General features: G+C 33.0%; 1 protein-coding gene across 9 annotated transcripts in view; it reads right to left on the bottom strand.

Annotated features, from left to right (window-relative positions):
- The window catches only part of LOC109533413 (zinc finger protein 768), a 117040-nt gene that overhangs the window by 17240 nt on the left and 74837 nt on the right, over positions 1 to 24963 (bottom strand). For 6 of the 9 annotated variants that reach the window (XM_048666132.1, XM_019898724.2, XM_048666137.1 and 3 more), the window contains 3 exons: positions 18888 to 19081; positions 3860 to 4010; positions 448 to 639 (listed from right to left, as the gene is read on the bottom strand). In XM_048666132.1, coding sequence (XP_048522089.1) covers positions 448 to 639; positions 3860 to 4010; positions 18888 to 19081 — 537 coding nt within the window. The remainder of the gene's footprint in view (positions 1 to 447; positions 640 to 3859; positions 4011 to 18887; positions 19082 to 24963) is intronic. The other 3 variants (XM_048666134.1, XM_048666135.1, XM_048666136.1) reach the window with 3 other exon arrangements.

Genomic DNA, 24963 nt, shown 5'->3' with positions numbered 1-24963 from the left:
TATTTGGTGTTTTACCGGAGATACGCGTAATAAATGTTAACTTTTAACCAGAAGACGATTTTAGGAAACCTTGTGGCAGATTTCTAAATATCCATTACATCAGCCATAGTTTTTGTCGTACATTTTAACTGCTAAAATTTGAAATGACAAGAAGAAGTATTTATCATTTTATTTACTTATTCGCCTTGGAATTTACACCCTGGAATATGTTTCAGAAATGTAATCCTTGGTCAATCCGGCCTGAGTTAAATTTTTATCTTTTTAGAGAGCAATATTACAAATTAGCTTAACACGATACGAAATGAGAGCGATAGGGGAAGCAAAATTAGACAAGTTTTACGCTCTATTGATGCTCCTGGTGAACAAGTGATTTTTGCGTTATGAGTAATTAGAAGTGGCCAAATTCGAGTATAACTCTCGGCTTTCGAGGCGAGAATTGAAATATACCTGATTCGTGTGTAAAAACTGCCTGGCACACCGAGCAAGGCCACATTCTGAGCGAACTTGATAGTTGTGAGGTTTCCGGATGACAGGCCAAGTGCTTTCTTAGCGAACCTTCGTTAACATAGTGTTTGCCGCAAACGGGACAAGGATGATTTGCAGTCCTTCTCTTTGCTAAATAAGGATCGATGGCGTCAACAACAGAAAGAAAAAAAGATAAAGCAAAGCACCCCAGGAACCTTGATCAAGAAGCAGTTAATGTATTATTAAGAATATTCGTTGGTTAGTCATTACGCTATCACCTAAAAATTACCGAACAGGGCGAAAACACTGCATTCATCAAATGAAAACCGACCCGAATCGTCTCCGAGGTACAGAAAACAGTGTTATCACCCTGCATATCGATATAATGGTACAACCTTTCCCCAATTTAGGGAAAATTTATGTCATCAGCAACTCTGATCAGTGAAAAAGTAGCAAATCAGATTGTGCAAGGGCAGTACTCGTCATATGAATTAACGGAAAATTATATCGATATAACCAGAAAGAATCTCAGTCAATGTGAACCGAAACTGCCAAAAATAAGCCGATAAGTGCCCTATTTGTGACAGTCGGACGAGATTATTAGAAACAGGCCAAAAATAAGCAACTAAACGGGGACAGGACCGCTTTCAAAGCAAAAAATTAAAATATGCCAAAAAACATGCTATCATGCCGCATGCAATATTGACTTGCTCTACTCCTAATTACTTTTTATACATCGCTCATTGTAATTTTGAAACACCCCTTATGGCAAATATACAGGGCGATACACATAAGTTGCGTTCGTGTTGCTCTCTTGGTACGCAGAAGTAGTTGAAACTGGATTAATTGAAACAAAAGTTGCACATTTTTATGCCAATAAATTAAAAAAAACAATTATGTTCTTAAATCCTTCAGTTTTATGTCCACCTTTATTATGAACTCTCCCATTTTCATCACATTGATAAATATATAAATTATTTAAAACATCGCTATTGCTAAGATTAGTGGTGAGAAAAATCGAATGAAATAATTCGAAGTAATCGATTATGGAATGGATTGAATTCAATAGATTATGGAATGGATCGAATTCAATAGATTAAAGTTTAAAAATGTGTCGAATCAATCATAAATTATAATAGATAAATTCACGTTGATGAAGACGGAGAGAAGAACCACATGTTTTATTGGGACATCAGCAGTATTTAGAGAGGCTGGTGACGAGAAATAAAGAAATAAACTACAAATAGTAATTTACCAATATAAAAATGACATATACCTACCTAACAGAAATGTTTCTGAGACAAAAAACTTGAATTAAATTAAAACGTAAGGTGACTGATGACAGAAATTAAAGAAGCTATCGCTGATATTTACTTGGAGCAAAAAAATCGAAAGATTTCTTCATTTTGCGTGTTTTAATGCCATCAGTAGTTTACATTTAGTGTATAGTGCCGGTTTTTTCATTGAAAAATACCTTTCAAACGCCTTTTCCTAAATGTTCCTTGCATTTAGGAGCTCGTGCCAATAGCCGTTTTGGAAGGGCACAAAACATTTAAAAATTGAAAAATTGCGATTACCATTAGAAAATATAATAAAACAAAAGCTTCTTTTCTGAAAAACATATTTATCTGTAATTTATCGATATTTTAAGCATGTAATTGTTTTAAATTCGGCAGCAGTGTAGCGCGCAAGGTAATTTTCATTTCCTAATGCGCTTTCTCTTATGGGTACCAAGATGGCAAAGCTAATAGCTCAAATTTTTGTTTTCACTCCCTGTACATTTAACTTAATGGTAATTTAGACTTAAATCCAAGAACTGGCGTTAACACTTGAATTTAATTTTTTTTTGATTTTATAAAGTTAGCTTGCAACGCAAGCCTGTAAAAAAATCAATAAATCCAAGAGTTCATTTAAAAAACTTAAAGGTTATTTTAGCAGAAATTATATTTCCCGAAAACCTCTTTTAATAGACTAAAAACTAATTCACAAAAATAAAAAATGAAACATAAAGACGAAAACACAAATCTAAGACGACTGATCGATGTTAAGACAACTGTTTTAATTAAAGAGCAAAAAAAATCAATTATCCAGTCTGTCGCACCAGCGCAAATTTGAAAGATTTTCGAGTAGATGTTTTGCCGACGTTTTGGTTTAGTGCGGTTTATTTACACACTATATATTAATTAGACTTATTTATATTAATATATAAATCATGAAATCCTAAAGCCTAACAATAGTTTTCATTAACACTTTTATTTTCCAAGTGTTTTCAATTTTTTCATTCATTATTGAAGAGGCAAAATATTTTCTATCAAAACAAAATCAGAAAATTGACCCAAATAAAAAAATCAGCAGAATTATTTATACATGGGAGCATGAGCTGTATACAGTTGTGAGGAGCTTCTGAGGTTAGTTTGGGTTAGTTTGTGTGCATTTGGCTTAGATTTGTGTCAGATGAACAAATTTTTGCAATAGTCAATTAAAAGTAAGTTAAAATCGACATAGAAAGATAAATCTTCTCACAATCTTAGCAGATGGTAGGCACCAAAGCTTGTTTTTCTGTTCTCAGAAAAGAGAAACGATTAAATTGTTTATTGTAAATTTGCTTTTGTATTTTGGTGCAAATTAATCTCAATTGTCTTAAAAAGTATTCCTTTTTCAAGCTGTTTATGTGCTTAGTTCTTTCCTCAGAGAGCCAGTATTGGTCGTTGGTCATTATTCCATTTAATAGTGTGGATGAAAGAGAAGCACAACTTACCGATGCTTTTCTAAACTGGGAAATCAGAACTAAAAAAATGACTTTTTTAAATCTGATTTTTACTTTGTTAATTTGTTCTGTATAAAATTTCCTTAGTCAATTCAAAGGAACTAAAAACGACATTTCAATTTCTATGTTTGTTTACTTAGTGCTGTAAAGAAAAAATCGACAAAGTCCTAAAAATATGAAAGAATTCATCCGAAAGAATAACTAAAAAGAAAGTTAATCCGAGAGTGATTAATTATAAATCGGGGTTCGTCTAGAGAGCACTTAAAAATATAAAAGGGAATTTTTTCATTGGGGAGCCACTCTTGGCTTGAAAGCATTTTTGTTTGATGCTTTTCGCTGATCCTCGTGTCATGTTTATTTTTTAATCGTTAGTTAAATCGTTTTGAAAGAATTATCATTAAGGGTCTCAATCCTCATTGCAGGAATTTGATTTTAGTTTCTAGCCAACTAGCTCCGCATGCGCATTAGCTATACAAACTTATATGTTTTAATTATATTCGCAATAATAATTAGGCTACTAAGCAGTGCATGCATCTACTCACATGCTAAGTGGAAATAACAATCGAAAAAGTAAACGATAAATATGAAATTAAACGTTAAAATATGTCATCAATTGCAAATGCTTACTGGCTACTCCAGACGCATTCGGATCCTTGTGAGTATGTTTCATGTGCTCCATCAAGGCTTCACCACCCAGGAACACTTTGTGACATAGAGGACATGACGTAGCATTCGGTCCACCAATCAGAGCCGCATGTTGCTGCAAACGACCAATACACTGTTGACAAAAGTTCGCGTTAATTTTGTGGGATCTAAGTCTGGCTCGATTGGAGGTGAGTTGATTTCACCGAGTAGCTTCAGGGGTTAGGAACAGGAACTTGAAAGATTTTGATTTTTTTTTAAATTGTTGCAAATTTAACATTTAACAACACACCATAAGCATTAACACTAAAGAGTGGAGCTTCGTTTTGTACCATATCTTGTCAGATTATTTGCAAATTGTTACTAATTCTGCTAGACGTTTTAATCAGCAATATCGATTGGTATCGTAAATACGCGACAGGAATTCTGAAAGTATTTGAAGAAAGTTTAATATCTGTTTTTCACTTCTAGTTGGTCGGGGTTATGTTTTTCTAATTAACATAGAGTTTAACGTTGCCAAGAAATGAGATAAAAAGAGCGGAGGTAAAATTTAATGAGTACAGAGTCGTCCCTGAATCATTTAGTACTGTTAGTTTCAATCAAGTGGAGAGTTTAATCATGTAGACTTAAATAGACCCTTACTATTTAAAAATAATTTTTGATGATTTTTCACTTGGGCTTGTTCTCAAAGGAGGCCATTTGAAAATCGACGGTTGCACATCAAGAGCAAAAATGATGAAGTAGTTTTAACTACAAATTTAATGACATTATATGTTGCAGGCTAAAATGTACACAGTTCCTACTTAATAATAAGTCTGTAAATTTTTTACAATCATTATTTACTATATGCTGGATATATTCATTTAAACCACTAAGTTTTGTAGTTTTATCTTCGAAAGTACATTAACACATTTCCTTCCGATTCTTTTCGATGTTGTAAGGAAACCTCGATTTGTGTTATATAAAGCTCTTTCTTTCACATTTATTACAGAGTGAAAAAAATCCCAAATCAAGTAAGTTCTGAAATCTGATTGATGGGCATCCGTTTTTCGAAACAACTTTAAGAGAACGATTATTAGCTAAGAATTTACCTTTAAAAATATCCATCCATCTATCAAATTTAAATTAAATCCGTGGAAAATAAGCCTCGCCGCTGCTGGCTATCTTAGCTCAGGTAATTACCTGTATTCTTTAACAGATTTGCTTGCGCATTTTTTATTAACGAGCCATATTTTCCGCTTGACGCAGAAAGAAATAAGCTTTTAATTATACGCCGTGAAAATAGCGAGATTATTCTTTGGTTCGTTTTTTTTTTTCGTATTCCGTTTTCCCAGAAAAAATTGCGTCATTTCTGCTGAGACAATTAGGCAGCCTTCAGATGGAATCGTCTGTGAAAATTGTCTGGTTTGCAAAACAGATTTATTTTCAGATTGTACATATTTCTCTGTAATCAATCTAGTTTGTCTCTAAGACTTTTGCTTTTCGTTTAATTTATTTGATGCTAAAAGTTGCATTTAAACAGCAGATTTTGGCGATTTGAAAGGATTTTGAAGAGCCGCAGTTCTCATTTAGCATCAGTATGGGAAACGTAAAGCTATTTCTTAATCTAGTGGATAATAAAAACATACTCATTCAATTAAGTATAAATCTTTAAAATTTGACATTGATCAGTTACTAGTTATCGAGATTATTTTATTTAATTATTAGCAACATTCGCTGGTCTTTAACCCCAAAAATTCGCAAGCGATAACCTTGAGAATTTTTCAAAAATTTGTGTTTGTTAAACACAAATTTGTTTAAAAATCTCATTTAATTATTCCGCCAATTGACATGAAAAAATAACACGTAGGTTATTTTATATTATATATAGCGAACAAAAAATTATGCTGTTTTTTGGGCACTTTTACATTATGGAATGCTCAATGCTAGGATGAAATGCTCAATGCTCAATGAAAATAAACACTTACAAACTAAAAAAAGTTATTAAAGTAATGAAATTTCATGTATAAACATTTTACAAAAAAAAAAAGGTGAAAGAAATAACTTTTATTAATTTTGGAACCCTTGGGGACTAAAACTTTGTAAATATGGCTCCAAAACATCTAAGTGAAGTCAAAATTTAGTAAATTGAAACCAACTTCAATAAATTGATACACATAGTCAGCAGCTGAGTCTGTGACTTAAAATATGAAAATGTTTTAAGCTCGAATCTTCATAGAGAATAATTGATGTGGTCAACGTTCGAGTAGTTTTTGTATTGATCAATTCCGTAAATTAGTGCGCTTTTAATCGAAAACCGAGTCAATAGGTCAACATAGTACATTGTTTTCGATTCTTTAATCAATCCATTTTTGAAATAAAAACTTTTACGAACTTTAAGATGACTATTTAATGATAAGTGTACTTTACCAAGATTAGCAACCAATTCATTTGCGGTATTGTTTTAAAGTAACGATTAACTTGAGGAACAAATACATTTTGCGTTAGAGAAGATAAAATCACATACATGAATATCTGGAGTTTTTTCAATATGTTAGTTTATCAGTTTTCATATAAATTTTAAAGTTTTTTGTTCCTATCTAACATTATGCTTTGGTTTCGCAATCAGTTGATTTTTTTGCTAAATTGTATTGATCTATTCAAGCTCCCGATGAGATAAGTAGGTTTTTTAAAAGATAATTATCATATTCAATAAAACTGAAGGGGTCATTTGCTTTCTTTTGAAGAAATATAAAGGGGACAGAAGAACACAATTGAAAACCTTCGTTGGTCAAAAACATAATAGCTAATTTTTGTAATTTTATTTTAGTATCAAGGGATTTTTGTGCTATTTACATATGTTTTCAATTGCATCAGAACTAAAGTTTACCTTTTACGAAAGCGTTGTATTTCTGTAAAGCATGTCAATTTTTTTTATATTGGAAGAAAAACAGTGAAAAAAGCATTTTAGCAAGAAATTTATTTTTCTAAATATATGTATATTGTTTCAGCTGTGTTAAATGAAAGAATATCAATTAACTACTAAGAATGACAAACATAGAAACGATATGCGGTCGAATACTACAGATTATCGGCATTTTAACTAAATCCTGCTCAGGTATTTAATTAATAAGCTGGATGCTGAGTAAGTTTACTTAGACTGACGATAAATATTCCATCTAACGGGGACAAATTTACTGAGATCCTTGATTGTTCGCATAAATCTTGCTATTCGAGTGGCAAATGTAAAAGTGTAATCAAAACAGCATGTAGACCGAACACGACTATAAAAAACCTGCATAAATCACCATTGAAACGTGTTAAAAAGAGATATGCACACTTGCAAGGCCGTTCAATAAAAATGATAACTAAGTTCATTCACTCGATATTTTATTGCAACCTTCCTAACCTATCTCAACAATATTCCGTGTGTACAGGGTCGGGCAAAAAACTTACGTCATTCATATTTTTATTTAAATGTAAATAATCATTGTTGTATTGCAAACCGGTCATTTTGCAGGCAGCTATATTTATTGTTATGCCAAACGATTATTCTTGGCTCTCACTTTTTAACCACATCGATTATGATTCTTCAGATTTGTAATCGTTAACGAAGGATTTTTTCCTAATATCTTTCCTCGACTGTTCATTTTTTGCATTGTGCTGGAAGATTAGGTTATCACGTGTGCCACTTTTCTAATTTAGGTTTTCATTACTCTAAATTTGAAGAATGATAACGCATTATGGATTTTTGGCTCCTTGTACAGGTGCACGTATTACTAAATTTATAATGATAATTTAACAAATAATAATAAATAAACTACAGAAATATGTGCTCTGGGATTTTTTGTCAATTCTTGTTTACTTAGTTCAGAAAAGCTCAATCTAAAAGGTTGTTAGTGCTTGTAACTCAATTGCTCTTAACTCGTATTCTTATCAGATGCGTTTATATTCCTGAATAAGAACTAATACTTGGTGTGTCTACTAAAAAAATATAATCGCGTTAAATAATAAAATGAAACGAAATGAAATAAAAATAAATGACGCCTACTATCGTATTCGAAAGTTTACAAGCAATACTTTCTTATCATTTACTGCTATAAAGCATTGACTTTTTTAAGAATGAATATTGCTATGATTTTAAAATTGAATTGAAGGATATTAAAACACTTTAAGTTGAAGTAAGCAGTAAGTGCTATTATTGTAGAACTCATCATTTTTCTGTCAAGATTCAAAAAGAGACAATCCTGAAATTAAACGTAGTCTTTTAGATAAAAGAGGCATCAACGATGGATAACTAATGTGGGTCTGATTCACGATGATACTCGAGCACCCAAGCTGAACTGGTATAATCCAAACAAAATCGCGTAATGAAAATTCAGTAATTAGTAGCCATTTTGTGGCAAAATAATATCACATATATACACAATTATGGGGTAATTATTTCAGTATCGTTCAGGGATCTTTGAGCAAGATAATTGGTAGACGCGGAATTCACACACCGCCGAAATCACTGCAGCGGAAAGATCGCGAATTTTAGCGAATTCTCTTATAAACTTATCGTATTCCATTCGCTTTTATTATCTGAGAAACGGTGACAAATTGTCCTAGTATTAACGCACGCAAATCATGCGAAAATATTTTTATTATTATTTATTATACATTTTTCAATATTAAAAACCTTTTACCGGCCAAGTGGTGGCAGGCTGATTGATAATCTACATAAAAAATGTGTTTTTATGGTTACTTTTAACTACATTCTTAATTTTTTAGTTTAAAAGTTGTGAAATGCAACACGAGATCAATGATTCTTTTTATGTGCTACAATTGTTCATTCTCTTCGTATGCGCTTGTATTGGTTATATTGTTTTTACCATTTGTTTTGTACATACAATTTATTTAGATTTTACTGTGGCAATAGAGCATATTTTTATTTGATTTTATTTGCCTAATGCTACTTTAGGCAGTTGTGGAAATGAGACCATCAATTATTTAAAAGAACTCTGTTGAAATTATCGAATAAATGCTTTTAAACGCTTTCCTCTAAGTAGCAAACGTGCTGGAACCATCGAAATTAAAATATTTGGAAAACTAGCAAATTGGTCACGAAAACGACGCTTAATTTTAAACTGCTAATTTTTACTAAACTATTTTCGATGGTGTAGAAGCTTGATGTGTTGACTTTGGACGCCCATACTGTACCCCATGAGAGGGTGATAATGATAATAAGAATAGAAAACCGTCACGTGTAATAAGGAATGATAATTTTAAAATAAAATGATTACACTGAATAAGGGTGATGAAGAAAATTGCCCTGCATCTTGTTTCCACCTCCTGTATATGTGGCAAGGTTTTGGACAGTGATTCTACATACACTCTGCATATTCGCTAATAATGCTAACTTGAACCCATTTGCGCTTATCATTTCAAAAAATCTTCTTAACAAGTTCAATACTGCAAAATGTAAGCCCGGTTTCTCTAGGACAAAAAATCCAACTCAAATGTTCCAAAAAATGGTGAAATTCGATTTCATCATTTATTCTAGAAGCAGCTAGGAGGAATAGTGACATCAATTTAAATCAAGACTTGTACATTCTGTCCACTACTGAGAGTGTGTACTATTTTATGCTAATGTTTATTATTTTTAGCAAGTACTAAATGTTCCATTTATTACTGTCAATCAGTTAGAAAAACGCCTACTAATACGAAATTCAGAATTATCCTGTAAATGTTTACTTAAGTAAAATTAATAATAAAAGGTGCTATATGGACGGCTTAAGCAATTTAATTACAGTTGCAAGATTAAAAATCGTTTTCATTTGAGTCTCATTTCAACACTTGATGAGTAAGCGCAAGATGATATCACAAAGCAAGAAACTTCCAAGCTTTCAGCAAACAGAAAAAAAATACGTATAATCTAATGAACTTCTTCAAGACATGAAAGAGCTTTGAATCAATTAGCAGCTTTCGTACCACAAAACGTTTTTTTTAAACAACACATCAATTAATTTTAAAAAGCGAATCTATAAAACATGATTTTATAGGTTTTCTTAAAAGCTATTAAGCTTAAATCTCCCAAAGAAACTCTAATGAGAAATAATGAGCAATCAATGATGCAATTTAGTTTGTGGCTGGCACAAAATAGCATCTTTAACATTTTTGTGAACAAAATAGTTACAATCAAAGTGTGCCTCGATGCCGTAGATAAACTTTATATTTTCATGTCTAATAGAATCTCATTTTAATTGAAATTTCCTGCCTTGACATTAATGTTGTTACTTTACGTCCGACATTTTTCTATGACTATTGATTCCGCAAGGTCAAACACTTTTCAATAAAATAGTTTCTGGTGGTAACATGACGAGAAAAGTTAATTTAAGAACTTTGATAGACTAGAAAATCAACGAACTTTAAAACAAAAAAATTCTTGTGACTCTTGTCTACTGTCAGCGGCAATTCCAAAATACTATGATATAAATCCACATAATTTTCGATTTTATTCTACACTTGCTCATCTACCTCAATGCCGTCTTTATAATACAATTTCAATTAATTCAGTTTGCTAAAAATTTCACACGAAAACTCTAGACTGGGAATAACGCTCCACGATTAGCTGAAGAGAACTCAAAGCCCCGCCCGTGAATTTTTATTATTTGTAATTTTTTCACGCAAGCGAATTTTTCACTCCACCCACTTCCGGAAAAAAGGAAAAATACACGGAAAAAAAAAAGCGGAGCTATCTCGCGTGCACGATCGTAACAGAGACGGAAATGTGCAATAATAAGGGATGGGGATTGCGAGATGTGCGTGTTTGTTTAAACCCTCTTCTACGGAGTAAATAAGGGAAAAAATGGGTTATTAGATGTGTTTTGTGCAGACAAATTAGGGGTCCACTTCTCGGTTAAACAGAAAGGTGGGTACAGGATGTCTATTAGTTAGTAACGTGACCGAAAAATTACTCACTTGGCCCAAGAATTACGTATCCGTTTCGGGTACATTTAACTGAAACCCTTATCGAACAATTGTTTTTATTTTCGGGCGGCAATTGAAAGTATTGTTGTAAAAGACTAGTTGATTTTAAATTGGACAATGTTGTCTTTATGCGTTTACAATTAATAATCATTTTTAGTAATTCAGTGGAGTTAAATCGGGCGATTTAGGAGATTGTCATTCAATATTATTTTTTGTTGCTTTCAAAACTATTTTTGCGAATTTCATTGGTCTAGTGGGTTGAACATTTGTTGCGAAATTCGCCTCAATTGATTTTTTGAAAAATCAAATCCTTTTAAAAGCAGATACTCCTCATCCAAAGTTCAAACTATAATTACAAAGAAATTAGCTGATTTTTGAGCCAAGTTAGTGGAATGAAGATGAATATCTTCAAATTAAATTGGTTATTGTATTGGTAAATACCGCATTTGCAGGGTGTTGCAGGTGTGTAAATATGTATTTTATGTTCTAGTTGCTTTCAGATTCTTGGTTTCAAATAAAGTTTAAAGCTATTTGTGCCTTCCAATTAGCTTTACGTTATTTATGTCAAGTTTTGCAATGATGAAGCTTTTATCTGTTCCAATAGCTGCTGGTTTGTTCTTAAACCGGTTGTAATGTAAGTAATTTTAGTTAGTTTTGCGTACATTTTATAGTCCAATTTTTATTAAATTGTTAGGTATGTTAGCATGCTCCAATCAGATTGAAAATAATTACTTAATTGCATGCATTAGGTAAAGGCTTCCCACTGTCTATTGAGACACAACCAGAAATAAAGCCAATTAAACTCGGGCTTCGTGGGTCCAAAATGAATGGTTTTGCAATTGTAAACTGAAACAAGTAGTTTTTAGTAAAAAATATAAACTAATTGAAAAACACTGACGGTAGTCGAGTCTAAAATCACACTAGTAGAGCGAAAAAAAAAATAGCGATCAGAAGAGAATCTGCGATTTACTTCAGAGAACAGATTGTAATAATTTGTATTCAAATTACATGGATGATGACTATTGAACATAATCCTTATTTTTTAATTAATTTTCTCTGATTGCTCATTAAACGGAATTCTCATTATATTTTCCGTTAAAATAGAACCAAACGGTATTTTGTTTTTAATTCCTTAAATAAATCTTTGCAAAACAAGACCGCTTTTTGCATAGAAATGGGACAAATCTGTGAACCTAATAAGAAAGTAATATGACACTAAAACTCGGTAATCCGCCAACTCAGTCAGTAATCGAAAATTTAGAAAGAATAATGTGTCTTCTCAAAGTCCAAAATAATATACTGTAGATTTTTAGTTCATTTTTTGGGGCTTGAAACGGACACAAAATGTGTACGTTTTACTTCTATTAAAGTGCTTGTTTTCATATATATTCATCACAAAATCTTTTGGAAAAAAAAGCTGGGATGCATCCGGAATCCGAGTTTGGGGAAAAATAAATAAAAATTCAACACTTTTAGAAGACGTTATGAATTTTTAGTGCTTTTTGAATTCGAACTACAACGCAAAAGGTCAGTAAGAGCTTGTTTACAAATGACTTATACACCAGTGTTTTACTTAGATAATTATTTTCCACGTGTTTAGTATACAGGGTGATTCAAAAACTTGGGTTCAAACTTCTAGGGATTGTCCAGTGCTCCAAAAGAAGGTGTTTGATTTTAGGAATTGATGGCCAAAAATATCTGCGTAAAGCGCTACGGCTATTTGAGCCTTTAAAACTTTATGGGTTCGTTCGTTTGGGTTACATTATTGCAATTAATCGACGATTTACACTTTGAATTGGCACTTTGAAACTTGCATGATATTTTTGGAGAAAGAACAATAAGAACAGTCTATTTCGAAAAAGATGTTTTTGACCGAGTTTCAAATCAGAACTAATCAAAAGGCATAGGAAATGGGTGCGCTTCAAGCTTTCGTTTGTCTGCTGTTCCTTTATCCACAAAATCTACAAGCTGGTAAAGGCTAGACTCCAGCCGATTATCATCCAAGTACTAAATTTGTCAATAGCTGTTTCTTCAGTTTGTTGAGCAACCCAATTGTTTTCGTTTTGTTTTATGACCGGCTGTAGCCAGATTTACTATCCCTTCTCTATCCCCGATCCAGCAACTTTAGATTAATTTTTATGTGAATAGATAAAGTATCAAACGCAGGTAGAAACAGAACAAGGCCGGGTCACAATAACATACACATTTCTGCGCCACTTGAAATCGCAACAAATTTTTCAGTTGAGCTCACAGAAACCATGTAAGGCGTTTGAACAGGTGTATTCAAGTTTACGAACGACATTTGTAACAATTACTGTAAGTGTTATCGTGTACTGCACAAACAAATTTAAATAAAATGTACTAGAACTCGAGAAAACTCATAATAAACTTAAAGCGTCATGGGGTGTAGCACCTTAGGGAGACATTTCCGGACTTGGAAACTCCTCCATTCCAATGTCTCCTATTGTTGCATTGAAGAATCCCTAGTGGAAGTTTGATCACATCGTTCTGAATCACTCTGTATATAATAATTGACTTCCTTTAGAAAAGTGAAATAAATATTTTAAAGTGCATAAAAAAACCACTTGGAAATTTCCTCACGTTCAAAGTGAGTTTGTCGAATACAGTGATTAGTATTACGTGTGGGTGGAACAGGAGAAAATAATCAATACCTCCCTAATGGAAAATAAACCATTTACGATGCTGAACAGAAAATACTAGTAATAATGGAATTGTTGATGAAACAACATTACCTATAAAGATATAGTATAAAATATTGCCTACAAAGAGATATGAATTTTGGTCATATATGACGGTTTGAAACATTGAGCAAATAAATAAATTTATTATGCGGCTTGGCGACCCTGGATTCGAACCTTGGAGGAATAATTGAAATTTTTTTCAATAATATCTTTTAACGAAACAATAAGCTGATGGTGCCAGTTATGAGTCAATAGCCGCAATTCGAGACACTGGTGATGCAGAATTGTTTGTTGATAGAAGCAGACATATTATCGGGCCTGCTGATGGAACGAATCATTTAAAAGTGAACTCAAGGAAACTAATGCACTTTTCACGCAATTGAAGTTAATTATGCAGGCACGAACTCATAGTTCAGACAAATATAGGAAAACAAGTTCTATTTTTAAAGAATAACATTTTATCTTCACAGATGTATCTACTATTAATGATTCTTTTCCTCCATTGCCTTCATCTTCCTTTCGTCATTTCCTGATACAATCTCTGATTGCGAAAGCTATTATGACTGACACATTTTTACACTAAGATCTTTGTTAGTTAAATGAAAGAGAAGTTTTTATTTTGCGGATTTTCATATATATTGCCTAAACGTGATGAAGATTTATTATATTAAGTCATGTTTCTGGTGTAGTTGCAGTGTATTGGTTCCGGTTATTATCGAATTATTGCTGCTTTTATAGCAGATTATTTCCATTAAACCACATAATATTTTTGTCCTCTGTACTAATACGTCCGCGGATAAAGAAGCCTAGCAATTCTTCTTCTCAAGACTAAAAACCAGCTGTCGTGTTTCACATCACTTAATAATAAAGCGCAAAGTACAAAAAGGCAGAATAATTGGAATGAAAAACCTTTACGATTCCACTTCGACTCCACTTTTCTTCGAAATGAATATCAATTTGTTTTTTCACCATGCAATTACGAAAAATATAGCCTGGAGACTAATAAAAATATGGAATCGTAATATATAGTTAGGAAAATGTATTGGGTTTTTTAGAGAGAAAAGCGGGTAAAAGCGGCTTGATGTTGTATCGTAGCTATATATTTTTCAGTTAATATTTAATGTTTCGACTTTGTCGGCTTTGTTCAATGACTCTGAGACTATAGGAAAACATCGCTAATGAATAGAATTGCACTCATAAAGTATACCCCTATAATAAAATTAAAAGGCTAGAAAGAAAAGATCTAAAGAAAATGGGGTTTAATAAATATACATTTTTTGGAAAGTTGGAAATGAGTCGTTTTAAAAATGCTCCCGATTATCAGCAAGCATTCGCAAGCAAAAGTTTTAAAGAAGATTGAGCCACTAAACCTCCAGAAGAAAACAGAGAGCAGAAAAATGGCACTAGTCGTGTCTAATCCATGTTCGTGGTTTATTGTTAATTGATTCGCGTAATTCATTTTTAAGCATTTAAAATCCGTGTCTCAAAAAGCGATTATGTTCTCTGCTGTCAATTTTTGAACTTGGCTTAATAGTCGCCAGTAACAATCAATGCTCAGAAGCTCAGAAAGCAGTACAAGTCTATATATGTTCTACACTGTACAGTGATAAACAGGAAGTAAGATTTTCCCAAAAAATTTAATTTAAAACATGCCTTTGTAGGCAAATTTTTTGCAATTGGCAGCAAAAATGTTGAAATTAATGCAAATTTTTGTTTAAGAAAAAAAGTTGAACCCTGAATAGTAGTCACTAATGCTGTTGTAGACTGAGTAATAAAAGAAAATATTCACTCCGTCTATTGTTGCTAGTGTGTGTAACAATTTTGCTGGTTTCATATTTTCTTGTGTCAGTTGTTATTTAATTGCGTTCTTCAAACGTACGCTTGATCTATCCTGTGCTTTTTAAGATTTGATTTTTCTGCTCTTGTTTTCCTATTAGTTGTGCGCAAAGAAAAATAAATCACTCCAAAACTGTTCGATTTCAGACTTCACAACTTTTTAAGAAAATCTTGGTTTTTGCTTGTTGAAAATGATCTAAACGCATTTCTTGCGCATTTCAAATATTTAAATATTTGTCAAATTTTGTCGTGATTTATTCAGGCGGGGCTAATAAAAATATGGATAATTTTCAAAGGTAATTGAAAACAAAATAATTTCGAATGAAACAAACAATTTAAAAAAAATAGGGACACAGCAAACTGATCTGTGTATAAAAGGTAGTAGGTAAATATGTGGAAACGCAACTATATGTATAACTTTGAGCAAATAACGTACATTTAAAACCAAAAATCAGCATGACAAAAACCAATTATTCATCATTTAGTTCAAATTATAGCCAAGTTTTAAGTTGCTAGTTCTAGGCCTTTTTTGTATGCATTTAAACGTTTTATCGTTCGCTTATCTGGTGGGAAAAGTTTTTATATCTATCATATATTCTGAAAACAAGGCGATTCTAGATAGTTATCCTTTTTTGTTGTGGCTTTGTCTCCCTTTCCTACACGTAAATTCGCAATAAACAAAACCGGTTTCCATCAGGGATGGCTTAAGGATATTTTAATATTTAATAAATTAAACAGATTTTGAGAACCTTTTCAAACATTATAACTGTACGTTTGAGTTTTGTGATTTTTTTTAAATTTAAGTTGGTATACAGTTATGTTATATCAACAGCATTCTTGTCTTTTCTGGAGCTGAGCTAACAATTAAATAAAGAAGGTTTATTTTGGTGGATTCTTTAGCATTGTTTGTTGTAAACATTGAGCATTCGATTATCTTTTCTGCAAATTAGTATGATGGAAATTGATGGAAATATTCCTAGTACGGTTCTATCCAAGCTCAAGACAAAAACCAATCCGCACAAGGGATTTTACAAGTATAGAACTACAAAAGTAGAATAAAGCAGGAACAAAATGGCCCACAGCACGCTACATATTTTTAATGTTCGAAATGCACGCATCTTTTTAAAGTTTCGGCCGTAATCGGCGCCATCTTTCATATTAATTTATGACGCTCGGTTCAATTGTTTTATGAATTTTGGACATTAAGTAATTGGACTTTTTCGTGCAAAGACACTGTTGGAGACTAGCCCTGATTCGCAATAACAATTTCAATGCAATTATATATATGTACCAAATAGTTTTTTTGGATTTAATGGTTATTGGTTTCTTGTTGAACGAAAAAAGTTTATCAGTTGATGAGTCAATAAATAAATTGTTTTCGTATTATTAGAAATTATTATTTGCCGATCAAGTACCGAAAACGTTAACTGAAATAAATTCGTTATCTGGGGGGTGAATTTAATGTGTTGATCTACATTTTACAAAAATTCTAAATGGAAAAATTCAGGAGTAGTTGAAACCACCCTCAATATTTTTTCAAATGCAACCCTTTGCCTTGTGACCCCGCATTGGAGAGATGTTGAAAAAATCCATCTTCTGAGTCCAGTTTTAGTCTTTGGTACATTCAGTTTATTTGCAACGTAACAACTGCTCCAAATGTGTACCATTCGAACATATTTGAATAATGTTCATCAATTTTTGGGTCAAAAATTGGCATAAAATTATGGAAAGCAGGGTTTCTATTCCAAAATTAAGCAACACATTTTAAGCAATTGATGCGTTGAAACGTACTTAAAGCTAAAAATGATGTACGGGCTGGATTCCGCTTCCCATTTTCCATCCATGACAGTTTTTTCAACTACTGATACGCTATAAGTTGAATCGTATAGAAAATAAGTTTTTTCTCAGCTGTTATTAAAAATCCCCACCAGCTGACCTCAAGTAAAAGTGCGGGGTAAACTTCTCAAAAAAAGTATCTAATACCCGTATTATTTGGCCGGGGTTTGCGCCTTTCTGCCGAAACTTTTGAATATTTAAGAAAATAATTAAAGGATTACGACGAGATTTTTCGATTAAAGTCGCACCTGATGCCAAGCGGCTCGCAGCAGCAATACGACGATTTCTTTTCAGCCCCCTTTTTTCAACCCTTTTCTTGATGTTTAGGTGGTTACGGATTATATGCGTAGAGTTTTTGCAGATGTAAATGGCGCCACGGTATAAATATAATATGTGCTTTATACTGCTTCAATATCAATAGTTAAAGATTATCACTTAGTAACAGACATTCAAAAATTTTGAATTGTGTCCCAATTTGTCGTTGATCAAATAAATTTTTGTTATTTCAGTTAGATCTAAGTATTTTTCCAGTCCACTTTGTTTTTTTAAGCATTGTATGTAAGACATAGGTACTCACGCTAAGCAATATTTCTGTTCGCATGTAATATTGAATGGAAAAAGTATCACAGAATGTGTACTTTTTTGAATGGCGTCAACCTAATATCCTAAAACTCTCGCGTGCATAAAATATGGCTCAAAAGGGTTTGAAAAATGATCGCGATGATTTGTGGCCATCACTTGCTGGTTTTTAGGTAATTGCTAAATTTGCAAGGGATTTTTTAGGTTTAAGGGATGCTCTTTTCACGATGTACGGCTCTAAATTACTTATAAGACGCGATTTTACGTAGGGATTCTTCATTGAATGCGGCTTCTCAATGAGAGAATAAATCATTTTTGGACAACTGAATCACAGGAAATGCTAATAGGTGCCATATAAATTGCTTTGCACCTGCTAAAAATTAATCTATCGAATTTCCAGCTCGAAAAACCCGTGTTTAGATGTTATCGAAAAGATCAACAACATTTTGGGGTTTGCGTATAGTCGACATTTTCCACCTACTTAAATATCAAAAATTATATGTGGTGGCGATAGGATCTGAAGATAAGATTAAAGGTACAAAACGTCGTTTCAACACTTTAATAATGCATTGAAAATTTGAATAAGTTTATGTTGATATGAATGCATAATAAGATGGAACGAAGAGGAACGGGGTGATGTTGGATCGGTACATCTATACAGTATGATATTTTGCGTGTGTTGTTTTCGATAAAATATTATACTTTATATATGTGCGTTCTAGAAAATTTGTCAAACAACTACTGGTGTACATCAAAAACTGAAACAAACAAAATGTAACTGAAAATCAAAACTATAACAAAGTAACATTATAACCAAGAAAAAATGTAAAGCACAGTGTTTAAAAAATAGTAAATACAATAAATAAAATTGAAAACTTTTATACTCAGCTGCCCACAACAAAAGCTTGTTGTTTGATTACCATTATTGAGGTAAACTTGGGCAACTAAATACAGAACTAATTATATAACCTAAAAATCAAATTTTAAACAATTGGGCCTTGTTTATACTGGCTTGAAATAAAATCACAGAAAGTTTTAGTTCGTACTGTGAACAAGCCCCAACTGAATCACAAAAATTAAAACAAAAAATAACCAAGTGTCATACGTACATGGCTTACTTTGGACGTATGCGTGCGCAAGCTAGATTCAGTTGCGAACCCTTTTCCGCATATATTGCAATGGAAAGGGCGATTTTTCGCACGTTCCACTTGGGCGTCATGGTTGCGCAGGTGTTGTTGCAAGTTGGAAAGCTGGATAAAAGCTCGACCACATTCCGGTAAATGGCACTTGTAAGGACGTTCACCTGGAACGAATAAAAAAATATTAGAAAATGTAAAATTTCAATTATGGTGGTCATTTAAATAGCAGCAAAAGTCTACGTATTGTCCAAAAAGATAAATTAAATTTCGTCTTCCCTGAAGCCTGTATTGGTTTTTTTCTTCAGTACGTTTCCTGTTTTTTTTTTGTTAATTTAACCACCCACAATCCCATTACCTACATGCGCCCGGACATGCCGTTTCTGCACCTGCCCAACCAAAGGCTTATCAACAACAGAATTTTTAATCCCCTACTTCTCATTTAATCTTCTTCGCAACTTAACTTTTATTCCGGAACGACAGACAGGTGGCAACATCAAGTCTGCCTCTGGGTTGTAAGTCATTATTATCAACGTACATCATCGTGGGTTTTTATTTTATGGGGCCCAACAGATTTAAATGGCTATAATTTAACACTATTTTATAACGTGGTGATTTTTTTTATTGATGGCAGTGACTCAGAAGAATAGCCACAATTTGTTGCGTCAGTGATTTTCTACGAAGGGTTCAGGTGGATGCTTACCAATTTCAATATTTATATCAAGATGCAAATGAGTTTATTTTCAATAATTTCAATACTGGTGTTCTAGTGGTCCCTTGCTTTTTTATTTAGGAGTTTTATCTACTTTGGTGCTAGAGTTCCTACATGTTTTATAAAGCTTTTGCAATTTATTGTTGCCATATTTAGTGTTTTTATATTCAAGTCGTTCTCTGGGATTTACACAATTATATTTTTTTCAAAATCTAGGACAAAAAAATTCAATATTGCTAATCATTCGTGTGCAAACTTTTTACGTTCTGCCCACGAGACTGGTATTATTTGCTTATCCATCAGAGATCTCTCAATGCTAACAAATTTACATTGTCTCTACAACATTAATATCATATTACAAAAGCACATAAAAAGCAGAGGGTGATTCAAAATTGGCTTCAATGAGAAGTACAGGAAAAATGTCCTTGAAGCCAAAATTCAGTTGCTTCTCGAAAATTTAGCTCTTGAAGATGCCGCTTCAGCTTTGAAATTAAGCAATCTTTTACAGTCAAGTTAAATGATCATTTGATAAACTATTAGTCTAGCTAAACATTTCAAATGAAACACTGTAAAATTTTCTGAAGTTCAGTCAATATGTCAGTTTGGAACAATTGCAATTTTATAAATTCTTAATAAAAAAATAATGACGGCTAATCCAGGCAGATATATCTTAACATGTGTGAGTCAAATCGTATTTATGGCTAGTTCCTTATTCTCTTCTATATCTTCAGACGTTGCTCGGTTTCGAGCGTCGTGACTATTTATGGTCCCAGTCTTCGTCATGCTTCTCTATCCTCTACGGTTCTCATTACTTCTGACCCCGACATACTTGTAAGGTCCTTGATTTGGTGCATGAATCTTACAGAAGATCTACCTCTCGTTCTTTTGCCGTCCACTTGGATCACAGTCTTCTCCATCCCGTTCTTTCGTATCACGTGGCCGAAATATTTAAGTATGCGCCTCTGGATTCCTGGGAAGAGCCTTTCATAATCCCGAATATCCAGTTCTCTGCGTATGGAGATGTTTGTTCTATGAGCTGTCCAAGGGATTCTCAGCATTCTACGGTAAAATATCATTTCAAACGCTTCTATTCTCTTGCGGCATGCTACGTTTTATGTCCAAGATTCTGATCCATATGTTGCGATGGAGAATATCAGCAAGTCTCATCTTGGTCATTTTCCGGATATTGTGGTCTTTCTTCTTTAAAGTTTCTTTTGCCATTCCAATCCTTTTCTTGACTTCGGACTCGGAAAAGATAGATAACAGTGTCATTGGTCTCTATATCGTGGATCAGTCGAAATGGCATCGGGGTTGTTTGAGGTCTGTCCACAATCAGGAGACATCATTTCGTCCTATTCAGTCGTAGGCCTGATTCCAAACTGGTAGCTTCTACCCGTTGAAGTATATCAAACATTTTCTGATCGCTTTGTGCCAGAACTATCGTGTCATCCGCATATCGTTGGTTTGACACATTTTTCCGCCAATAGAGACTCCGCCCCTCCAGATGTAAAAAGAGCCTTTCTGATAATCCATTCTCCGTATATATTGAAGAAAATTGGGGAAAGAGTGCAGCCTTGTCTGACTCCTTTTCCGACGCTGAAATCTGTTGAAGGTTCCCCTTCTCTTCGTACGCGTGCTATATTCTTGAGTTTTGTGCGCAGTTGCGCAGTTTCTTATTGCGTTCTAGAAAACCGAAAATGTATGGCAATGTCCAACATGCATAAAGTTTATCTTCCTTGTTTATCTTCCTTCTTTGAAAGCTCTACTCTTTTACTATTTTGTTCATTACACGAAAATTATTTCGTAGTAGTGGATGAATTGAAAGTAAACTTGTGGAAAACGGTGAAAGTGGCTGCCTCTGAGCAGCAGCTTGCTATATAGAAAGTGAATGCTTGTTTGAACCAAGCACGGCAAACCATTGAAAGATTTTTTGCAGGTTCGAAAAAACTGTATCAAGAAGTAAGTTCAAGCAGGTCCACATATCTACAGGTTTTCCTAACTTTTTTACTAAAAAACTTTTATTTAACATCCAGCAGCCACATGACATCAAAGCGTTCTTGTAAAGAATGAAAACTGATGTTGTGAAGTAAGATTATGGGGTGCAATTGAGTGATTTTGTGCGCATTTGTGCAGTTTTGTTATGAAACCGATGTAATCCGAATCCAATCATTTCTGATATTCTTTGGGATTTATTTGTTTTACTTCTTTCCAACTGATTAGAGTGAATAATTTAACATTACCTGAACAAAATTGTCTTTTTTCTTCTATTTGCCATTTAATTTCACATGTTAATTTTGTTGATTTGCGAATAAAGCAACAAATCTGTATGCCATGTCAATAAGAAAAACGTCTTTTGCGGACAATTAAACACATTATATTTCATATAATACATTGTTGGCAATTTTGTCTTCTCATCCAGTTTTTTACGGCTATTTGAGTTTTTTGTGAGATTTATTCTTACTATTACAACTCCTGAATAATAAGGCCCTGTTTTAATCACCCTGTATAAAAAATATTGATCTAAAAAATAGAGGATATTGAACTTGCATTAATGTTAGTATCAATTAAGCTCCAGCAGAAGTTCATTTGGCACTCTGAATCGTGTTCATTTAACTCGTGTACCAGATGTATTTTAAAATTGTGCCACTTTTCTAAATTTACAACCGCGCTTATTTATATGTATCGTTACTAACTTTGAAGCAATTTTCATCTACAGGTTGTAGAACATTTGTTTACTTTTCTATTTCATCACAGAACGTCGATTTTTCGGCGGATCTTCCAATTCGCTGGTTTAATACCGGTTAAGAAGCTTGAAAAAAAACGAAAGAAAAGCATTTTAAAACAAAAACATACATTTATTCTAAAATATTATCGACTCTAAAAAATTATCCTTTAGGTAAGTCTCTATTATCTATCAAACGCGTGTCGAAATTATTAGATCTTCTTAATCTAATTGACTATTAGAGAAATCACCCAAAGTAGGAATAGTTCTTACATGGTAAAATTAATTAAGTTCTTTGGTTTCATAGGGTTGTACCTGTGTCCAATTTTTCAAATACATTTGCCAACTACCAAAAATATTTCATTTATATTTTGTATGATCATCTCAATCATTCTCAAGTGAGTTTGGTCAACATCAGTTTAGAACGCAAAACTTGTGTGTCAATGGTTACAATAAAATCAGTTAAGCGTTAAACATTTATTTTTAATGCACAACTTTTAGCAATGTAAAGTGCTCAACTTTCTTATCTACAGCGACAGTGAACAATGCATTTGATTAATAAATTATTTGTTCTTGTCATCGAAAGTAGGACTAGATTACATCTTATCTTGAGACACATTAGATGCTATTGCATATTGACTTAACAGTTGCCCTAATTATCCTTAATATTATTCAAAATAATAGCTGTAGTGTACAATGTTTTCTAATTTTGTTGCAAGTGAACACCTCTCGTTCCTAATTAACAGTTGCCGATAATGACAATAAATCAAGATTTCTCTTGAAAACATTGATTTGGCTGTTGAAGTAGGATAGAAAACGGTTTTAAGGACTTTTTAAATTTTGGCCAAATCGTGACCAACTACGCCAATGCCTAATGAGATTACGAACATACATTTCACATTAAAACACGAGTTAAAGGTGTACCTTCGAAATAAGGAACAATTATTCTTCATACCATATGGTTTCTTCAGCACAAAAGGGGTCGAATTTTTTAAAGTTTCAATTGAAGAATGGACTTTGCCTATCGGAACATCAGCTGTCTGATATGCTTGATTTTTTAATCGTTACAGGCGGTTGGCCTTAAATCCCGTTTATGTTCGGCAAAAAATCGGTCAGTTCAGCTGGTTTTTTATTAATTATATAGCCCGACTTTATGGGTATCAAGATATGTAAATATGAGAACAGTTTACATGGGTTTCATGAATAGATTCTGAGATTGTGAGAAACAATATTCTAATTGTTGTGACCTACAGTACTTAAAGGGACAATTAAAAAAAATCTCTATCTAAGTATTTAATTATTATTAAACAATTGTCTTATGTTGCAATTTATTTCATTGTGTGTTTATTTCAATCAAGTGTGCATTGTTTTCGTTTGAACAGTAAATTTCACATTTTATCATTTCAATTTAGACTTGCCATTTGATTTTCGGTTAAAAAAAAGTTTTTTATGTAAAAAATATTTATTGTCTCAAATAGAGCAATTATTAAGTAAAATTTTAAATTTGTCGCCAATTGAAAAATATACATTCAAAATGAAATACAAAATATTATGTTTCTCTGAGAAAAAACTACAAAAAGTTCTCACAATGAGAGCACGGTGCGACATCTACAATCAATTTGAAAAACGCAAAAAACAACAAAGGAAGTAAAGAGAAGAATAAAGAAGTTTTGTGAATAAGTTGCTTTTGCAATTGGTCAGAATTGTGTAAAAATCGAAACTATTTAGCTAAAATTCAGTTAACTTGAAAAAGTTTTGTTGCCTGGTGAATTTCTATTCTAGTTGGTTCTAAAATCGCTTTTGCATATTTTGCCTTAACATGAGTTACTTAAGAGAAACCTGAAAAAGTTTTGTCCAAACGGTTATTTCAATTCTATCAATTTTCTATTTTTTCTACAAAGGAAGCTATTACTCTTTGAACCCATTTCGAGCAAGATGTAAAAGAAGTTTTTCTGAACAGTTTTTTCACTTTATTTGGGCACATCTTGTAAATGCGGCATATAAGGGGGTTTAAGACCGTCAACCGACTCCTATAGAACATATGCCCGGAACATCAGTGGAAAACAAAAAGCAATCAAACGAGAAAAAAAAGCAAGTGAACGCTGATGTACTGCGACGCGACCATGTGGGTGAAGTTCAATTGTTTTCTGTTAAAAGTTATTTAAAAGTCGGCTCGGTAATATATAATTAAGGCATTAAAAAAAAGAGGGCACAGGAAGTGGAGTTTTTAGGCCTTCGGGAATCTTCGGTAATTGCTTATTTACGAAAAAGGGTTCAGTATTTATTACTCCGTGTGGTGGATGTATTTATTTTCAAATTGATATACACATATGGAGATTTGTGATAACGCTCAAACTTCCCCAATAAGAACCATTTGTTGATTGATAATATTTGATTAATTGCGACCTACAGCATGATTAGAATGATTGTCACAATTCCACCATGATATGGAACTCGAATATCATTAAACCAATTTGATACGCCAGCTTGAAGTCACTTCCTAGACCTAGGCTGATCCAAAACGAAAAATAATCCTCATTCCTCCCTCGTTCGAACTAATTTAAAGTAGATGCACCATTCACAGTAAACCCACTCTCTTCCTCAGCGAAAAAAAA

Source organism: Dendroctonus ponderosae, unplaced genomic scaffold, assembly GCF_020466585.1.
Source record: "Dendroctonus ponderosae isolate FM_Combo_2020 unplaced genomic scaffold, Dpon_F_20191213v2 Dpon_F_20191213_4, whole genome shotgun sequence".
Taxonomy (NCBI): Eukaryota; Metazoa; Arthropoda; class Insecta; order Coleoptera; family Curculionidae; genus Dendroctonus; species Dendroctonus ponderosae.
Note: the sequence above shows the minus strand (reverse complement) of the source record. Positions and strands in the feature narration are given on the sequence as shown.